We start from the raw sequence: 20,579 nt of genomic DNA on the forward strand, positions 1-20,579 counted from the left end.
TGAGTGCTGTAAGAGACATGAGCTCTGTGCACCCGGCTTTCCCTGCTGGAAGGGAATAATATCTAATCAATCAGGCCATGGCTGCATGCTCGTAGAGCTGTCTGGCTAGCACCCTGCCATCTAGCAAGCAGGAAACAGTTGAGCGTTGTTGATTCTGTCACAGTCTGCGTGTTAAATATTTATCTGCAACCGAAGGACGGACCGGGCTCAGAGCAGCAGGAGCAGTGCAGCGTGAGGGTGATGAAAGCTTAGACTTTGAGAAGCAGGATTGCAGGGCGAAGACCACTCAGCAAGCAGGAGCCGGGTAGGTGAGTGGGGTGTGCACGTACTTTGTGATGACCCTTGTGGTCGTTAGCTGGTTTGGTGGGAGCTCTCTGGGTCAGCAAGGCACGTGACGAGGTGGGACTGTGGCAGTGCGTCTCAGGCTACAGCACGCTTTGAAAAGATCGTTGGTAGGCAGCTGCTGTTTCTCCTTAGGGCATTGTATGTGCATTGGGTACAAAGGCCACCAGCCTCTTAGGAGCGGAATGCATGTCATTCAGATCTTATTGCAAGGGCCATTTTCAGTGAGATCTAGGGCACTGGTTCTCAGACTTTCCCATTCTGGGACCTCCCACATCTAACTGGGATCTACCCAGCAACCCCCAACCATTTAGCAGAGAAAGGCAGGGTGGTCAGAACCCCTCAGCACATGTTTGTAACTCCCAGATTGAGAGTCCCGGTCTAGGATTTAACGTCTGGGATTGATGAAGTGAGCTATTGACCCTCCTTGCCTGTGTAGTATAGAAGCAAATGTACTGTTTTGAGGGAAGATGGGCTAGAATTTACTTAATGAAATAGGAGAAATTCCACTAGCAGAGACCAAGCCAAGTTCTTGTCCCTCCCTGTATTACCAAGATCACCAGTGATTGTTAAATCTCGCTCAGAGGACTGTAAAAATCCAGCTTGTCACTAGCTGTTGCTTCCTCTTTGCATTTTTCAGTGTTATTTGCATTGTGGTAACTCCTGGGAGCCCCAGTCATGGATCAGGAGCGCACGGCGCTGTACAGACCGAACAAAAATACAGTCCCTGCCCCAAAAAACGTAAATGAATCATGATAAGACTAGTCGCTTTCCTAGTCAGTTTCTTCTGACCCGGCTGCAATGAACACTTTGAAAACCTGGCTGGGGACTGTTCACTTAATGAATTTATTTCACTATCTCCACTGAAATTTAAAAATGGAGGAGGGGGGAATCCTGGGAATAGTTCTGTTGGTCTGAAGTTTTGTGAAACTTTTTTTTTTTTAACCAAATCTAATTTTGGGGGATCAGATTGGATCTGACAATGTCTGCTTGCATATTAGAAACAAAGGCCCCAGTCCTGCATTACATTCCGTGTGGACCAATCTCTGCGCCCATCTCCTGTCCTCATCATGTGCACCCCCCACTGCTCACTGCAGCTTTGAGGTTTAACTTACTGGCACTGTGTGCCGTGGAAGGGGAGTGCTGGTAGCACAGAGCCTATTCTCAGCCTTTTGACTAAGATCAAGTCTGCTATTACCCATAGTGGCGATCCTTGCCCATCTCAAACGACTGTGATCTCAACATCGGAACATCATGACTGACTGGAATCTGTTGTGCCTCTCGGCCTGCGGGATTTAATTATTTTAGTGGGCCTGTTCTTTTCTGATTCTTCATTTCTCATCCTATTTACTCCCCAGCCTCTTCTCCTTTGGAGGAAGGCTTTTCTTCCATGATGCTCTTATGTTTGCAAGCCAGCAGGAGGTGCCCTGTTAACTCTTTTCAGTGGGAGGAAAATGAGTTAATTGTTTAAACACACATACGCCCCACTCTCCAGCAGGTGCCGGACTTTCTGGCCAGTCTTTAATTGAAGGGCTTTGCTGGGGAGAGCAGCTTTCCGTCTCTGTGTACTCAACTCTGGGCTACATGCCTTCAGTAGCAGGAATGCCCACTGAGACATTGGACCAGCTCTATGCAATTCCCCTAGATCTTTCCAGACCCTGAGTGGCTTGTGCCAACACTAGCTGTTTATACTCTGTCAGCATTAAAGCAATGGGCTGGTGCCCTGTTTCTCATGCAAAGGCAACGTGGAGTATTTGGGGGACAGGAGGTGGGGGATCTGCTTTAGCCAGGGCTCCATCCTCTCTTCCAAGATGTCTCTTTATCTGGCTAGCGGGGATGAGATGGACTCATTGAGGGAGAGCCCAGCAGGCTCTTGCTGCAGAGGGGTTGAAGATGAAAGAGCAGGGGGCTCTGGGAATTCAACCACAGCGCCGTTCTTGTGTGTCCGAGGCTCTGGATCATTGGAGGAATTTCTCAGTTCTCTGACAAAAGGAAACTAACCAGGAAGGTAGTGTAGGTTGCTGAGCTGACGCCCCTTTCCAGAGGCTTTTCACCCCCTTGCAGAGAGTGGCGGCAGCTTGTCGCTGAGACACTAGCTGGGAACTCCTGGAGGATGGGGCTGTTGGTAATAAGTGACTTCTTTGTCCCTCCATCCAAGGAACTAGAGCATTTTATGGATATTAATGATTTCCCCAGTGCAACAGAGCAGTATTGTTATCCTGAGTTTGCAGGTGCCAGCATACAATTTCGGTGCTCCAAGTTTTCTCGTGTTCAAAAAGACATTCAGAGTGTTTCCAATCACTGAATCCTTCAATAAAGGCATGTGTTTTGGTTGAAAGAAGTTTGCAGGCAAAGCAATAACCGTTTCCAGAAGATGGCGAATAAATAAGCCAGGGCTGTGTAACAGATTCACCATTGTGCAGCCAACAAGAGAACAGATCTTCAGACCGCAAATGTGCCTTCCCTCCAATCAGCTGCGCAGAAGCAGAGAATTGTTTAATGTTTATATTTTGACAAGCAGCTGAAAGCATCGCAATCCAAAAAATCCTGCAACTTTCATCAATATTATTCCACAATGCAGGATCATGGCTAAACTCATCTACTTGTATTGCATTTATCTCATCTGCATAACTTCAGTCCCGGCTCGCCTTCCTCCCACAGATTCAGATCTGTACTTTCCTTCTCTTGAAGGCCAAGGGCTCCATTGCCAGCAAGAGTGTCTGCCGAACCAGCCTTGTCGTCTTCGTCTGCTGTTTCTCCTCTCTCTCTCTCTCTCTCTCTCTCCTTGAAGTATCGATTTATTGTCGGTATCTTTTGTGGCAAAGCGACTTCTTTAACCTCCTTTGCTCGTTTCAGCTTTCTCTTAGCTCTCCCGCTTAAGTAAGGCCGAGCCCATATTGTGGGTTTCTTAAGCAAATACAGTGGCGCTAAGATTTTATTTTTTACTGTCTGTCAATTCTAATGGACGCTGTTGGCATCTGACCAACACGCAGCAAGTCATTTGCATATTGCAACAGGGGTTGTTTGAAAAGACAAATGGCTGTTAAATGTTCCTGATATAATTAGAAAGAGAAAGGGATGGGGGAGGTTCCTTGGATTTTTTATTTTCCTAGTTTTATTGGTGTAATGACATCCTCAGTTGCATCTTCAAACCATCCTCCACTCTCCTGCATCACATGGGGCCATGTTGGAGATGAGTGACAATTTTACCCTATTCGTCTTGGTGGAGTGCCAAGAATCCCTCTGTCTCTAAGAGCCCAGTGGAGGGGATATCTAAAAGCCTTTGGACCATCATGGTTTGGGGCATGAGTCAACCTCCAAATGTGTCACCTACTTAGGAACTGTATAAGTGCATCTTCCTCAACTCAGGGCACAGCAGGGTGGGGGGTGGCAGTGTGGTCCCTGGAGCGGGGGCTTGGGTGGGGAAATCAGGGAATGGTGGGACGCTCTTTTCCACGGCGCTGGTACTTACCTCCAGAGGTGGATTAAGATTTATTGGGGCTTGGGGCACAAAGAACATTTACCACACACACCCCTGCCTTCATGGGGCCTGCCCACTGCTCTTCCCCTTCCCCCAAGGCTCCAGGCCTGCCTGGAAGCCAGGGCCATGATAAGAGCTGCCCCAGCGAGCCCTGGATCCTCCACCTACCCTGGGCGGTGCACCCTAGGGGGGCAGGAACATGGGCTGCTCTTGGGCACCAACATCCTCTGCCAAGGGCTCCCCACAGCTGCCCAGGCTCCCTGGGTGGCTCTTACCACAGCCTAGGACAGTGGTCCCCAAACCGTGGGGCATGCTTCCCTAGGGGGCATGGAGGAACCATCGGGGGAGGGTGCTGGGGCCCAGGTCAGCCCCCATGGGGGTGGGGAGGGAGCTCCACCCAACTCTGCTTTGCCCCAAGCCCCAGCCAGGGCTCTGCTCCTGGCCGCAGCTCCTGGCCCCACACTGTAACCCCCAGCTTCTGCGCCTGGGGGTGGGGGGGGCCGCAACTGAAAAAGTTTGGGGACACCTGGCCTAAGGTGACCATGCGTCCTGTTTTGGCCTCAGCTGTCCTAACTTTTTTGGCAAAACTGGGCCTTTGTCCCGCGTGCTGTTTGCCCACTGATCACTAGTTAGTAAGAGCAAGCGGGGAAAAAGACCCAGTTTTGCCAAAAAGGGGCTGGGGCCAGCTCAGCAGGGTGTGAGGGGGAATATACTTCTACAGGCTCTGCCTGACAGTCTGACCGGGGGGCCATGAAAGAGGAGGAGCAGTGGGCAGGGCCAGAGTGCTGGTGCTCCTGTGGGGTCCACTGGGAACGGACCCTGTGCGGTAATCTGCCACTGCCTACCTCTCATCCAGAAAGGCTGGGCTTGTCTCTGGCAGTGGAGCAGCTCCTCCAGGCTTCAGCAGAAGCTGCCGCTCTCCCGGCACTCTGGGTGGAGAGGTTGATTTCGGTTACTCCAGTAAGCGAGATTTTAGGGTCCGGTCAGCAGTGCTGTCCGGACACTCAGGCCCCTTTTTCCATCTGACTTTCCAGTGGAAAACCTGAGACCTGGCACTGGCCCCATGATATTAAAAACTGTCTGGTGGGGTGGGAACTAGGGGCTTCAGACCCACAGTTTCTGCCACCATGGCAGCTGGAGTGCCTGAGCTCGAGGCTTTCCACCCCGTGGCATCTGCCAGGACTCTGGGCATGGGGGCTTCCTGCCTAGTCTGCGCTTCTGCCCCTCAGGGTGCCGGGGCTTCCCCCTGTCCATCCCATGGCTTCTGGCGGGGCTCCAGATTCCGGTTGCCCCATGGTAGATGATGCTTGTCTGCTGGGGTGCCCATTTTTCTGGGGCTACCCAATTGGCTGGGGCCCCTGTGCACAGACCCTATGGGCCCATGCGGTCATCCACCACTGCATAGTAACACTAACAGACACAGAAACGCCCAGGAGCTGGGGAATGTGATGGAAATGGGAGGGGAAAACGTGAGCCTGAGGGGGGCTCAGTGCGGAGTCCTGCTCCCCCAAAACAAAGGTGCCATTATCATTGCACCTGTGCCTCCCCAAGATGTGGAACCCACTTCAATTCTGTGCCCTGGGCAATCCAGTAATTAGGGGCTTCTCTTCCCGGCAGTGTTCGCTCCCGATAGAACTCAAGTGCAGCCCTGTCCTGACCCTCATCGGCACACGCCTCTCTAGCCCGCAGTCAGTGGTGCTTTCATCTTGAGCTAGCTGGCTTGTTAGTGGGTCTGGGTTGAAGCTCAAGTGCTGCTGATGCTCAGCCAGTGAAGCAGTGGGGGGGATGCAGCTCCGGGCTACAGCTTGAGTCTGCACAGCTCAGCAGCTGCTGCCCCAGTGCCACTGTGCTGCTGGAGTGTTTGCAGTGGAGCCAGGCCAGCTCGAGGGGAGTCACTCGAACCAACGGGTGCAGTCCTGAGGGGTTAATTGTGTGCGTGAGAGAGTGCACCTGTGCACGTGGGCTCTGCCAGAGTCCGAGAGAGCTATTGACTAGCAACACCCGGCAGCCCTCCAAAATGGCACTCTGTTGCGCAGGCTCTGCTAACCTACAGCTGTGTTTAAGGAAGGAAATTTGGAGACAGTTGTGTCTGGTTTTTGACTCAAATGCCCGGTCGAAAAGGGACGCTGGCGGCTCCGGTCAGCACCACTGACTGGGTATTAAAAGTCCGGTCGGTGGCACAGCGGAGCTAAGGCAGGCTCCCAGCCTGCTGCGGCTTTGCGCGACCCCCAGAAGCAGTGGCTTGTCCCCCCCCCCTCCAGCTTCTACACATAGGGACAGCTAGGGGGCTCCGCATGCTGCCCCCACCCCAAGCGCCAGCTCTGCAGCTCCCATTGGGCGGGAACAGCGGCCAATGGGAGCTGCGGGGAACGGTGCCTGGCCATACCTCCACGTAGGACCTGGAGGGAGGACATGCTGCTGCTTCTGGGAGCTGCTTGAGGTAAGCGCTGCCTGGAGCCTGCATCCATGACCCCCTGCCACACCCCAACCCCATATCTCAGCCTGGAGCCCCCGCCCATACTCTGAACCCCCCAGCCCAGAGCCGCCTCCTGCATCCCAAACCCCTAATTTCTGGCCCCACCCCAGAATTTACAGCCCCAGCCGGGGGGGGGGGGGTGGAGCAAGCAGGGACAGAGCCTTGGAGAAGGGGCAGGGCAGGGATGGGGCCTCAGAGGAGGGGCGGGGCCAGGGTGTTCGGTTTTGTGGGAGTAGAAAGTTGTTGACCCTAGTGTGGAAGGGCAGCCTAAGAGCCAGTTCAGCCGCTATCCCCAAGTCTCCCTCCCCTTTGTAGGAATGTTGATGAAAGGGAAATGCAGGTAAGTGCCGTGTTGCCTTCAGCTGCCCCACACTGGGACCTGGTGCACAGTGTGCTGAATTAGTCCCTTCCCCCTGGAGATCCCCCTTGCTTTTACTTCCCTATAGCGGCAGCAGCGTGGAGTCTGTCCCACCGCACAGGGCTCTGGTTTCAGTGATGGGAGCAGATCAATGCTTCATCTGGGCAATGCTGGGTCGGCTCTGCCTGCTCAGGGCACAAGATAACTAGAGCTCTCAAGTCAGGGCTTGGGAAGAGCAGGGCTGGGGAGGTGTTGCCCCATTTCCTGTGTGGGTGGTGAGCTGAAAGAGTAGTCAGAGGGGAAGGCCGGCCCAGACAGTGCAGGAGAGGGAAGTGGGGAAGCCCACGATGTGATGCAGCAGGGCTGGGGAGCAAAGCCCCTTGCGCATGCCCAGATGCACAGCAGTGCAGGTCGGTGCTGGGCTGGTGAAAAGGGTGCGGGGGACAGAGCTGGGGCGTAAAAGCCACTGTGGCTTCCAGGATAGTGCAGTCAGGTGCAGAGCTGGGGAATGATGCCTAGGGCAAGGCGTGGTGGGAGAGGGGAGGCCGGACTGAGGAATTCTGCCATGGGTGCGGGGGTGCAGTGCTGGGGTTAGTGGGATCAGACAGAACTGGAAGGAAGGTAAGGCTCCTAGCTTTGACTAAACCCTGGGAACTAAACCCACAGGCCACTTCCCTGTCCCCTCTGGCCACAGCGACATGCTAAGGGAGCTCTGTCCCTGGGTGTAGAGGGACGTAGGGCTCTGTGCAAGTCACCATTGCTTTTTGGGCATGAGGCTGCAGCTGGGGACGAGAGGGTGGGGCTTCCATTGGGGGGCTGCCATGATACTGGAGCAGGAAGCAAGAGATTAAAGCATTGTCTAAACAACCTTTGCAGCTGCCCAGCTCCTCCTCCAGCGCGGGACGCTCGGGCTCTGTCTAACTGCTGCCAGCCCCTCACGTGCACACGCCAGGGATGGACCTGGCTGCTGTCCGTCCTTCAGCTGGGTTCCCAGTACAGCCCGTCCAGGGTCCACTCACCTTTAGGGATCTGCAGAGCTCTCTGTGCCTTGTGCTTCCAGTCACGTGGCACTGTCCCCTGGGAAACCTGTCTCTGCGTTCCCTCTCCAGCATGTGCTCCTGTCCATGAGTCCCAGACAGCATGATGTCCCCTGAGCATCAAGCTGGCCAAGGAGGGGAGGTTTAGCTCTGTGATGCACCTGCAAAGATTTGACCCCAGGAGTGGCCGCATGCCAACAATGCAGTCCCCCCGCTGTGCAAGAACCAGGGTAGCTCTCCCTGCAGTGTTTGACTCCCCAAAGCCCTGCCATCACCCCTCTAGCCATATCCCTGAGAGCACCCCTGCTGCCGGGGCGCTGGCCCTGCTTGTCTGCCACGATGCTCCTTGCCTGGTGCATGCAGCTCTGCAATGGTCAGGGGCTCCATTTGTTCCCAGCCTCCATTCCCCACCTCCCCAATTTGCCCGACCCCCTTGAGTCCATTGCTGGTGCTGAGAGGATGGAGATCGCTGCAGAGACACCCGGAGGGTTGGGAGGAGTCGCTTCTTCCCAGATTTCTGTCTCACTGCTGGACGCGTGTTGGGGCTGGGAGTCGAAACTCCTGAGTTCTATTCCCAGCTCTGGGAGGGATTGGGAATCTAGTGGCTAAAGCGGGGTGTGTGTGTGTGTGTGGGGGGGGGATATATCAGGACTCCTGGCTTCTATCCTTAGCTCCAAGAGTCGCCAGTGAATTCTAGTTGGTAAAAGAATAGATGGGGTTCTGCTCTTGGCTATGGAGGCAGCAAGGCCTAGTGGTTAGAGTAGGGGATTGTGAGTCAGGACTCCTGGGTTCTATTCCCACCACTGCAGAGTTCTTCGAAAGGGCCAGCGCGCTCCGAGTGATGTGCGTGCCTGGCAGAAGGAGGAGCACCGCAGGTGGCTGTAGTGGAGGGGGCGTTAGGACCTGGCTCACTGCCCCTCTCTGCGTGTTGCTTGGACAGCTGGTTGCAAACGCCCCAGCCTGGAAACCAGGCTCATCCGGACCAAAACCAGAGGAAAGACACAAGATGATAACCTGCCTGTACAATAGCTCCCGCCAGTCATGCCTGCCCGTTTCCACTCCATGACTTCATCTCTTCCCTCCAGGGAGCTGGGCTCAGAGAGCCAGAAGCTGGATCATAAGGCTAAGAAAGGTTGCTGCCAAACTCCCACTGTGCACCAGGGATGGATCCCTGAAATAACCTCATGGCCAACTCAGGGGGGCAGTGGCCCCTTTCAGCTCAGGGAAGCAGCTCTCCCCCCGCCCCCCCCAGTGTATCCCACCCAGTCTAGTCTCTACTACCCCCATTTCTCTTCCATTCCTCCTGCCCGGTCTGCTTCTGCCTTGCTCGACCATCTCCCACACTCAGGTGATCCCAGGTTGGTCTGCAGAGCAATTGCTTAGCCATGGGGATGGTGCTGCGCAAGACGCCGTCCACAGCATATTCGTCTGGCATGCAGCAGCGGATGGTGAGATGAGAAATGGGCTGAAAGCAGAACCTTTGAGCCAACTGACTCCCTTCATCCCATCTCCTAAGTAATGTGGCTTGGATACAATAGAAGCAGGGTGCAAAGAAGGTGAAGAATGGCTCGCACGTGGGTGGGGTGACTAGACCAGGGGCTACGGCATATGGAGGCAGTCACGGGTTCAAACACAGCCCAGGTCGGCAGCAACTGCAAGTTCTTCCTATCTGGGGCCCGTGTGTGAAATGAGTTCGTCTCAAACCAGCTCCTAGCACGAGAGGCGTCCCCAACTCCAACACCTCAGCAGAGGGCTCTGGAGTCTGGCCACCCTAGGTCAGGACTGGTGCAGGTTGCAGGGAGCTTGCTCTGCTGTTTCTGGGGCAGAGGAGAGACAGAGATCTCCAGGCTGCAGGGCTGGCAGCCTGTCCCAGACTTTCCAAGGAGCAAAGAGAATTGATCAGGGGAGTGAAATATGCATGTTGGAAGGGCATGCCTGGCCAGTGGGTGTGTCGGGCAGAGGCTGGCACCCTACCCCTCACTGGACTCTGCAGGGGGGTCTGGGCTGGCATGTTTGTGCGAGTGCACTTTGGGGACATGCTTGTCTGCATATGTGTGCACATATGTTTGCATGCATGAATATGCACATGAATGACCGCTTGTCGTGTGCCTTCATATGTGTCTAGAAGTGCATGTGTGTGCGCGTGTGGGGAGTGCATAAGTGTCTCCATGTATCTGTGGATGAATGCATGGCTCTAGCATGTATGCTTGTATGTGAGAGCCCGCGAGTTCTCAAGGCCTTCGTGTTTTGTAACCAGGCGGCGTGAGCCAAGCTCCGTGTGTGTGCAGTTCATTATTTGAGCGCTCTGGCTGGGCTCCCTCTCCCTGGAACGCGTCCTCACTCCCACACTCTGGAAATGTCACTGGAAACTCTGAATGGCCTTTCGCCAGCTCCAGATTCGTGTTTGTTTTCACTGCAATGCTGCACGGTGCTGGGAGCTTTCCGGATAAGCCAGGAGGGACAGTGGTGGGCTGGGGAGGGAAAGGACAGACTTCTTAGGCACTCTGTGGGCAGGCCAGAGAGGATTTGCTCAGCTGCTGACCTTGCTAGGGTCACTAAAACCCCAGAGTGATGGGCAGCTTGTCCCCAGTGACTTTCCCCTGCAAATTCTCTGCTCCTCGGAGAGTGTCCCCTTGCGTCACTATCCGTATCTGATGCTTACTGGCAGGGGACATCCGGCCCTGGGGGAAGCTGTCTCAATCCCACAGTGTGTGAGTGACGGAGGGCTCTCTCTGGGGCTTTCTTAAAAGAGGGATTTCTCTTGTGCTGGGGGCTAGCTGTAGGAGCATGGTGCTAGCTGGCTAGATGCCCCTGGAGCAGGGAGGGCCAGCTTTCCCTTCATCCCCTGGTGTCAGAGGGCACGTTCCTTCTCCGCGGATTGTTTCCCCCCCAAGTTTGCTTGTTTTTCTGTTGTGTGTGAGTTGCTCCCCCTGCAGCTCGCAGCACGACTATTAGACACAGAATCCCACACACTCAGCGCAGTGGTGCCCTCCCACTGCACCGTACTGCTGCTGGGAACCAGCCCTTCGGACGCTCTGCCTGGGTTAGCAGCAGGCATGGGACTCAGTCAGCGCTGACAGCTGCCACCCGGGTCTTGCTCACCGTGCTAGCTTGGGAAGTGCCCTGCTCTCTGGGAACATCGGACGGAGTTCCTTGCCAGGCTCCTCTAGGAAGGTAGGGAGCTGTCTTCTCTCTCTGCTGTGTGTGTGTGGGGGGAGGGGGGGTGTATAGGCCAGGACGGGAGTGGAGGGAGTGGAATTCTGATCACAGGAACCCTCCTATTTGTAAAAAGCCAAAGGCATGAAGGTTGTTAGAACGATCTTTATCAGACATCTCCTGCCCCCTGCCCCTGGGTGGTGCGATTCGAGCCCAGCCTGGATTCCCTCCTGCACCAAACCCTACAAACTCTCAGCTTCCCCCTGCTTTGGGGGGAGAGAGACCAGAGCTACAGGCGGTTTGTGTGCAGAAGGACCGGAGCCATGGCACTGCCAGCCTGGAGCATGACTACACTTGCAAACGGAGATTGCAATGTCTGTTGCCTCTGCCTGTCTCATTCCTGGATTATAGGGTACATGAGCGGAAGGGAATGGGATCCAGTGGTTAGAGCAAGAGGGACTGGGACAGGATGCCTAGGTTCTCTTCCCAGCTCTTGGGGAGGAGTGTGGTCTGGTGGTTAGAACAGGGGGCTAGAAGTCAGAGCTCCTGAGTTCTTGGCTTGGATCTTGAAGACAGTGTGGGAGGCTGAGAGTCAGGACTCCTGGGTTCCTTTCTGTAACCATGGGCAAGTCAGGTCTCCTCTCTGTGTTTCAGTTTCCCCCCTATAAATCAGAGATGATAATAATCCCCACTTCACACGAGGGCTGTGAGGCTCTGTTTGTTCTTGGTAATGGTGATTCTTGTGTTTCTAATGTGACTCTCAGTGCAGCATGCAACTGAAAATAACAGCGCTCAGCGTGTCTTCAGCCCAGCGCCCTCTACCCCAGGCTGTCAAAGTGCTGCACCCAGAAACCACAACCCCCCTCTTGCTCTCATTAAAACGAACAGCCAGAGGCAGTGCAGTCCAGTGAGCAGGGCACTAGACTGGCTCTCAGGACACCTGGGTTCCATTCCCAGCTCTGCCACTGACCTACAGTGTGATCTTGGGCAAGTCACTGCCCTGTCACTCTGCCTCAGTTTCCCCTCCTAGCCTTTGTCTTGTCTGTTTAGTCTGAAACTCTTCAGGGCAAGGACTGTCTATAAATATGTGTGTACAGCACCTGGCATAACTGGACTGAGGGAGGGATATAGTTCTCATTATCCATATAAGTGCCCAATCCTTTTTTGAGTCTTGCTAAGATCTAGGGATATCTTGTGGCTGTGAGTCCCACAGGCAGATTGTGTTAAAAAAAATAAAAAAACATTTCCTTTCAGCATTTATAAATGTGCTGCCTTTCAGCTTCATTGCCCGGGACCCTGATCATGTATCATGAGGAAGGGTAAAGAAGGGCACCCCATCTCCACTCTCTCTGCCATTTAGAATTCTGCCTGCCCCTAGCCTGTCCCCTCTGAGCCATCTGCTCTGCTAACTGACCCATCTTTGTAGTCTCTCTTCACACAGGAGTCTCTCCAGCCCCTCTATCCGCTCTTTCCTGATCGAGATGGGTGACCGGTGCTCATCACTCTAGCTAGGGACACCCCATTGATAATGTCATCATAATAGGGTCATCTCCTTTGGGTTGCTCTTTGGACTTACCCCTGATTGGGCCCGGTATTTGTAAAGCACTTTGAGATCCTTGAGTGCCAGGCCCCGGAGAGGAGTGACTGGTGGTGATGATTATTGCTCGGGGTTAAGCTGTCACATTACAAGCTGGGGGGGTGGTGGCTGGGTGGGGAATGGAAATGTTTGAGGGGACGCCAAAGGGAAAAATGCTTCATTGGCTCTCAGAGAGCTCTGCACTCCACCTAATTGCATCCAGACCCTTGCGAGTGAAATGCAAGCCCCAAGCAAAGAGTGATGCAGGCTCTCTGCAACTGAGCCATCCTGAGCCAGGCACAGCCTGGGTTTCCTGGCAGGGGTCTGAAGGGAAAGTGTCGGGCAGTAACTGTAATAGATGCCCCACCCGGCAATCTAGCTCTGGGGAGGGAGTTTCCTTTCTCAGAGTGAGGATTGCAAGAGGCAGATAAATGCACTGGGCTGGCACCATCAGGGCTGGCTTTAGGCCAATTCAACCAATTCCCCTGAATCGGGCCCCGCGCCCAACCCCGGTACGGCATACCGGTGTGGCCCGGCTTCCCCAGGGGGCAATTTAAAAGCCCTGGGGCTCCCAGCAGGGTCTGGAGCCCCAGGCCCTTTAAATTGCCACCAGAACCCCACTGCTAGAGCCCTGGGGTAAGGCTGCGGGGCTATGGGGGCTATTTAAAAAGTCCGGGGCTCCCGTTGCTTCTACCGCCCCGGCCCTTTAAATAGCCACTAGAGCCCCGCCGCTTCCCCAGAGCTCCCACGGCTATTTAAAGGGCCGGGGCAGTAGAAGCAGGGGAGCCCTGGGCCCTTTAAATAGCCTCCAGAGCCCTGGGGTAGCGTGGGGCTCCAGGGGCTATTTAAAGGGCCAGGGCTCCAGCTGCCTCTGCTGCACCCCCTGCCCGCACCAGCCCCGCAACCCCTGCCCTGCCTCCAGCCCCGCACCTCCTGCCTGCACCAACCCCACCCCACCCCCTGCCTGCAGCCAGCCCCTGCTGCACCCCCTGCCCACAGCATTGCTGCACCCTCTGCCCTGTCTCCAGCCAACCCTTGCTGCACTCCCTGCGGCCCTGCCTGAAGCCAGCCAGCCCCCTACACACCCCTGCTCGCACCAGCCCTGCACCCCCTGCCCTGCCTGTAGCCAGCCCTGCACCCCCTGCCCTGCCTGTAGCCAGCCCTGCACCCCCGTCTCCAGCCAGCCCTGCACCCTTCGCCCTGCCTGCAGCCAGACCCTACCTCCAGTGAGCCCCTGCCCTGCCTCCAGCCAGCCCCATGTCCACTGGTGCCCTGCAGTTCCCAGGGCAGTAACCCTGCACACCTGCTTCAATGAGGGGGGCAGGGAGCAGCTGGGACCCACACATGTGCACACCACTAGGGTAACCAGACAGCAAGTGTGAAAAATCGGGACGGGGGGGGGGGGTGCGTTAATAGGATCCTATATAAGAAAAAGACCCAAAAATCGGGACTGTCCCTATAAAATCGGGACATCTGGTCACCCTAGCACACCCCCAGGGAGTGGCGGGGACCCACACATGTGAAACAGAGCTCATTAATAACCGATCAACAGCATACATGACGCAATGTACATAATATATAATTTTATTATTTATATAGTTATGGAAAGTAAATAATACGTGGAAGAAATCAAAGGCTTTTTTTTACATTTTTTTTTTTTTTGTTAGTCATCCTGCCAGGGCCCCGCCAAAAATGTTCGAATTGGGCCCTGCACTTCCTAAAGCCAGTCCTGGGCACCATGAGAGTTAGAGTTTTGCACTGTGCAAGCATTGGCTGGGCACGAGGATGGTGAGAGTGGTGTGGGCACTGGCTGGGCGTGGGAGCAGTGAGAGTTGAAGAGTGAGTGGCTAGCTGCCCCTGGGTGAAAGCACAGAGATGGGCCCTTTCTGCCGGTGGCGTTCCAGCCCATTCCTCCTCAAAGGTGAACTGCAAAGGGTTCATCGCTGCCCCCTCAATGGTGGGGAAAGGAGAGCAGTGTGGGATAGTTATAGGAAGGGGTACAATGGGATTGGAGGTGGGGGGATGGGGAGCAGTGTGGGATAGTTATAGGAAGGGGTGCAGTGGGGTTGGAGGTGGGGGATGGGGTGCAGTGTTGGGTGGTTATAGGAAGGGGTGCAGTGGGGTTGGAGGTGGGGGATGGGGTGCAGTGTTGGGTGGTTATAGGAAGGGGTGCAGTGGGGTTGGAGGTGGGGGATGGGGTGCAGTGTTGGGTGGTTATAGGAAGGGGTGCAGTGGGGTTGGAGGTGGGGGGATGGGGAGCAGTGTTGGGTGGTTATAGGAAGGGGTGCAGTGGGGTTGGAGGTGGGGGGATGGGGAGCAATGTGAGGTGCACTGTAGGGGAGGAGGGTGATGGCTCAGGTGTCTGGGTAAGTAGTTCTTGGATCAAGACAAAGGCCTTGCTCCAGTGCAAGGGGCAGTCTGGGGTGTGTATGGCAGCGACACAGCACCGGCATGTTCGAGTGCTTCACAGGCATTAACTCATTACCTCTCACAACCCCCTTGTGCCCTGGGGAAATAAATACTGTCCCCATTTCACAGATGGGGAAACTGAAGAACAGAGAGGGAACATGACTGGACCAGGGTCACTCAGTAGGTCAGTGGCACAGCAGGAAAAAGAACCCAGGAGTTCTGGCTCCTAGCCCCTTCCTCTAACTCGCTGGACCCCACTCCTCCTCCCAGAGCTGGAAATCGAACCCAGGAGTCCTGGTTCTGCTGTATGTTGAGCAGGTTGAGGGGCTGGTTAAGGGACCTGTGTTCTGCCTGGGAAGAACGGAGCAGCGTGAGAGACACTGGGACACACTCCCCGTTTCCTGCTCCCCTGCCCTTGGTGCAGTGCCAGGCCTGGCTCTGCTTTATAGCAGTGACTCATCCCCAGAGCTGGGGGGTTGTCCTTCCCCTCCAGATTGTTCTCCTGCTCCAACACGCTGTTCCAGCCCTCCTCCCCCCCCCCCACCCCCCCCCGCCTGTCTCTGCACTGTTTGCACTGGGACGGCACTTGGCTCTGGAAATATTTGCACACCAAACGTTTCCCCCTCCCCCACTCCATTCTCCTGCCAGAGCTAAACCAGTGCAGCGAGTTTATCCAGCCTGAGGGACTATCCCTGGAATCAGGGGGTGCCCAGCTGGCGGGATGGGGGTGCTGAGGTTCAAGGAAGGGGTGTCCCCTCCCAGGAAGGGGAGCAGGGAGGTCAGAGGGGGACTCATGGGAAAGGCACTGCTCAGATCTTGTTGCCAGGGCTCCTGCCCAAACTGGTCCGGGAACAGTGAGCGCATGCCCTAGTGAATGTGGTTTCCATGCACTGGAGACTCCAGCTCCGTACCCGCCCCTCATCCCAGCAGTGGGGGAGACTTGGCCCTGTACAAGGCAAGCAGACACCCCTTCCTCCCCCGCCTTAGCTAGAGCTGCAGCCCCAGGCACGGATGAGTTGGTGGCAATCTCAGATGCCGGTGGGGAATAACGGATCCTCCTGGTGGTCCTGCCCCTCCACTCTGCCCTGGGCATTGGCACCTGGGTACCCACCTGGGGTCCCCCTTCCTGGCCTCTGAGCAAGGCTGCAAGACGGCAGCAGCAAGCTGGCTGGGAACAGAGAGAGAGAGACTGGTCTGCATTAAGGACCGTGTCTGGGGAGAAAGCTTTTTGCTGAGACGGTACTGCCCGCAGGGGAATCCCAGCTGGGTTTCTTGGTGGCTGGAAGATGGGGGCAGATCTGGCCAGAGTCGCTTTTCCTCAGGCTGGTTTCTTCCCTCTCCATTTTCTCCCCCTCTCGCTCACCCCCTGCTGAGTTAACAGCCACAGTGCCAGAGACATCTGGGCTCAAGGATGCAGGGTAAAACCGCGGGGTGGGAACTGGCAGCTGCATCTCCCTGCGTGCTGCCAGAGAGCTGCCAGTGTGGGCGAGGGAGATAAAAGAGACAGGGTGAGTGTGTGTTTGTGTAGAGGGCTTTACTAAACAGTAACAAACAGATGCAACCACAAATACTACAATGTTTTGGTGTCTGTTTCCGTCAGTTACTAATGGGTTTTGTTTTTTCTCTTTTATGTAGAGTTATGTACACGTACTCACACACAATAGTATGTGATCATGTCATCAAAGACAGTAGGGAACCTTTAGATCCACCACACAGATGTCTGCTGCTTGAGCTAACAGAGTGACTGATAGCAGTAGTAGGTTGTCATCCTCCAGATGGACCAGGACTCTTGGATTCCATTCCAGGCCCTGGAGGGGAGTGCGTTGCAGTGGGCCCATTCCCCTCCAACCAGTCCTGTCTCTTCTGCACCCCTGACTCCTCGTCCAATTCTGTTCACCTAGCCAGTCCAAGTCTCCACTACTCAAGCTTCTCATTCCAGTCCCAGTCTCCTGGCGCAGCCCTGCCCAATTTACCCTTCCACCCCTTGGCTCCTTGAAGCCACTTGCCCAGCCAATCCCAGTTGCCTCCTCCTGGCTCTTCATCTCTTCCCCCCACCCTCCACCAGCCTTCACTCACCCCCCCACCGATGTTCCCCATTCCCATTGGCTCCCAGGCTCCTCGTCCAGTCTCAATATCCTCACTTTGACCTGGCTCCTTCTGTCAGTCTCTTTGTGCAGTTATTTTAATCCAGCAACTACAGGGTTAATGAGTTGTAGCCCGCACATGGGCTGAGCTGGAGTCCCATGTGAGCGGCTGTGTTTCTGTTGGCTGGAAAAGCCTGGGAAACAGTGTATTTCCCCCTTAGATTGCAAGGTTTTCAGGGCAAGGCTCTGTCTGTAAAAGTCCGGGCACCCTGTGGCTGCTATATAAATAACATCACGTTGTTGCATCTGGTGTTCTAGCCTGCACCTATGCTTGCTGTGCCGATGACTGTGCAGGCAGAACAGGGCTGAGGGAAGCATGCTGGCTTCCCGGAAAGAGTTGGTTAAGGCGCCCCCTTGTCGGGACTGTGCAGCCGCGGGGGGGCCAGGGAGGAGAAGCGTCTGAAGTGGATTTCTGCTCCTGTGCAGAATGGGCATGGATGCTGGGAACAGCACCAGGTGTGTGTGTGGGCATGTTGCCGGCACAGGGGCCCGAGGATAGCAACAGTGAGGTTCGGTGCCCGGAGTGCTTCACGCCAATAAACATACCGGGGTGGAGAAACAATCAAAATTTATTTGAGATCTCAAAGTGGTGCAAGGAGACAGGCAAGTCTCAAATCGAGCACACCAGCAAAAACAGTTTCTCTCTTCTTTATACACTTTACAACTAAGCCCCCCCTCTCTACCACCCCCCCTACTCCCCCTCCCCTCTCTACCAAAGGCATGTTTATACATTTAAGCAACTAAATCATTCTAGGGCTATAAATCTAGTTTGTTAGTAACTTCTCTCTAAACAGTTATTTGGTCCTGTTTACCCTTAGTTTATTACCCCTTCCTCAGCTAGAAACATGCAAACCTCATCATTATCGTTTGGTACCTGAAATGAGCAAGGTCGTAATTGCTAACTAGCTATTTACACATTCCAATACCTGTCCTTGGCTGTTAAGGTCGATCAGAGTTAAACATGGAAGAACTCTGACTCAGGCAGGCCTAGTAACCCCAACAGTTACCCCAGCTTCTCCTCGTCCCCTTTTCCGCAAGTCCATGGCCCTTCTGGCTGTGGTGGAAGGCTTCTTCCTGAGCAAGAGGGGTTAGGCTATAGGTCTGCGCTTCCCACTCCATCGAACTTGGCCTGGAGATCGGGGCTCTCCTATTCCCATCTCAGCCCCGCCTCCCGCCCACCATGGATAGACCGGGGCTGGATCGTTCCCTGTGAGCCCTGGCCCCAGACACTGCCACCTCCCTTCTGTTAACCCAGCACTGCCCCCAGACAGCTCTGCCACTCCCATGACGATGGAGCCTGGCAGTAGCTCAGACTGTAGCTTGTTGTTCAGGGCTGAATACAAGGCCGTGGTATTGTCATAGCAGCAGGGAAAGGCCAGACACAACTTTTGCTCTGGCAAAGAAAGGGGGCCGGCGCTGACCTCACGGTGGACACCCACCAGTCACGGGGGGAGGGCGGAAGGATGGGGCTTTGTTTCCCAAGAGTGCAGTGTGCAGTTCTGACGGGTTGGCACCCAGCTGTGGCCAGGATCTCTCTGGAGCTGGGACTCAGAGGCTCTCCCCTGCTGCGTCCCGTAGCTGGGAAGGAAGGAAACAGAAGCCATCTCAAATTGCCCCCCAGCTCTGTTGGATTCTCCCACCCTGAGAGCCCCAGTTTGCCTCTGCATGCAGGACTCTAATGCTGCTTCACTGGGTCTCGTCTTGCCCTTGGAGCACAACGTTGCTGCCCCAAAGCCCTGGCTGGCTATTGGCTTGGTGCCGTAGGTGCCCTCACCAGCCTGAGTGCCAGGCAGCTCTGGTAGAGGCATGAGGCTGCCAGGCAGTGAATCCAGCCTCTGGATGGGAGCAGAATGAACAGGGACGGGCAAACTGGAGCCCAATTTCCCAACCAGCGAAATCAGCTTCTGTGCTGCCCTCCATCCTGGCTCAGGCTCAGGGCCGCGGTCACATTTCTTTCCCTCTGTTTTGCAGAGCCCTGCTGTGCTGACCTCCATGCTCCACCCTCCCGCCCCGTGATTCCAGGCAGCTGAGAGGCATGAGACAGCCATGGCGTTCCAGGCAGCCGGATCTGGGACACTGCAGCCCCGGAGCGTAAGGCGTTGATTCCACTGAACTCGTGTTGTTTTTACCATTGCGGTGTCTATGTGCGAATAACAGGAAATGCTCCCAAGCGGCCCGAGCAGTGGAACAGCCTCCCCTGGGAGCATGGGACACGGTTGTACTAGAGCCAGGGTAGCTAGAGCCATCTGCTGGCAACAGTCCTTTGCTGGGACAACGTAGGCCCTAATAGATCTTGGCCTGGGAGCCAGGACTCCTGGGTTCTATTCCCGGCTCTGCCACTGACTCCCCTTGTGACTGTGCGCCCGCGTGCTCCAGCGACACCGCACCCGCTTGATGTCTCTCACCTGCCAGCTGCTCCTGTCTCCATGTGCTCAGTGCTGATGGCCTGGGGCTGCTCGCGGGCGGGCAGTTGGATTGGGGCGATGACGGTTGCAAAGCAAGGTGGCAAGGGAACATCTGCTCAGCAGGGTCAGCTCCAGGGTTTTTGCCGCCCCATGCGGCGAAAAAAAAAAAAAGCTGTGATCGGCAGCAGCTCCACTGCGCCGCTTTCTTCTTCGGCGGCAATTCGGCGGCAGGTCCTTCCCTCCGAGAGGGACTGAGAAACTTGCTGCCAAAGAGCCCGACGTGCCGCCCCAAGCACCTGCTTGCTGGGCTGGTGCCTGGAGCTGGCCCTGCTGCTCTGGAATCAGAGCGTTGGGCCCCGGTCCCTTCCCAGCGCAGGGTCCTGGCAGGGATGGCTCAGGGGAGTCACATCTTAGTTCCACACACAACAAACACTGCAAAGGTGTGGTCCCCGGCTCAGGAAATGGAGGGAGGGGACTGTAGGGCAGGCCTGAGAGGCAACAGCAGAGCTGTTTGGTGCTGGGAGCTCCAAGCTGGAATAGCAGGAGGGGCTCAGGGTTGGGATTGAGGGACCCACGGGAGCCAGGAGGGGGTCCAGAGCTTGAACGGGGGTGGGGCACTGCAGGACAGGACCGACAGAGCTGGGCGGGAGACCCAGGCCCGGAACAGGACTGAGGGGCACTGGCTGGGTGTTGGCGCATGGTGGCAGAAACGTGCCCAGCACCTGGCTCTGTCAGCCCCCTACTCTCATCAACAGTGATCTCATTCCTGCCTCTCCCACAGGTGCGACCCCTGGAGCCTCTGCTGCATGGCTGGGGACCGGAGCCTGCTACACAGAAAGGGTTCCTCGGCAACTTCTCTCTTCCCACTCCCCTGCATGGGACATTCAGGGCAGCTGGGAATCCCCACCTCCAGGAGAGAGACGGTGCACATCCAGCAGGAGCAGGGGGCAGCAGCTGCTTTCCTCACCGTCTCTCCTCTCCACCCCCCCGTGCCATGGCAGGGGGCTGTCTGAACCCTGAGGGGCCCCAGGGCCTCAGCTTGAAAGACTTTGTCCCATCCCACCTCCAGAAGAGGGAATTCCTTCCTGCTGCCAGGAGCCCGGCAGCCCCCACAGCCACATCCCCTCAGCCGTCCCCGTGGGTCCCGCTGCGACACAGAGGACCCAGGGTTAGTGGAGCCTGCCCTGCCCTGCCC

At 55.8% G+C, this 20,579-nt stretch overlaps 1 protein-coding gene across 4 annotated transcripts in view; it reads left to right on the forward strand.

The window, feature by feature from the left end:
• The first annotated feature begins 203 nt into the window (after positions 1 to 203).
• The window catches only part of SORBS3 (sorbin and SH3 domain containing 3), a 42,621-nt gene continuing 22,245 nt past the window's right edge, over positions 204 to 20,579 (forward strand). Inside the window, exons 1-3 of one of the 4 annotated variants that reach the window (XM_054017333.1) lie at positions 204 to 304; positions 18,951 to 19,070; positions 20,166 to 20,552. In XM_054017333.1, coding sequence (XP_053873308.1) covers positions 19,026 to 19,070; positions 20,166 to 20,552 — 432 coding nt within the window. In that variant the 5' untranslated portion in view covers positions 204 to 304; positions 18,951 to 19,025. Of the gene's footprint in view, positions 309 to 10,255; positions 10,869 to 18,950; positions 19,071 to 20,165; positions 20,553 to 20,579 lie in introns of those variants that run through there. The other 3 variants (XM_054017332.1, XM_054017334.1, XM_054017331.1) reach the window with 3 other exon arrangements.

This window comes from Malaclemys terrapin, chromosome 2 (assembly GCF_027887155.1).
Source record: "Malaclemys terrapin pileata isolate rMalTer1 chromosome 2, rMalTer1.hap1, whole genome shotgun sequence".
Taxonomy (NCBI): domain Eukaryota; kingdom Metazoa; phylum Chordata; order Testudines; family Emydidae; genus Malaclemys; species Malaclemys terrapin.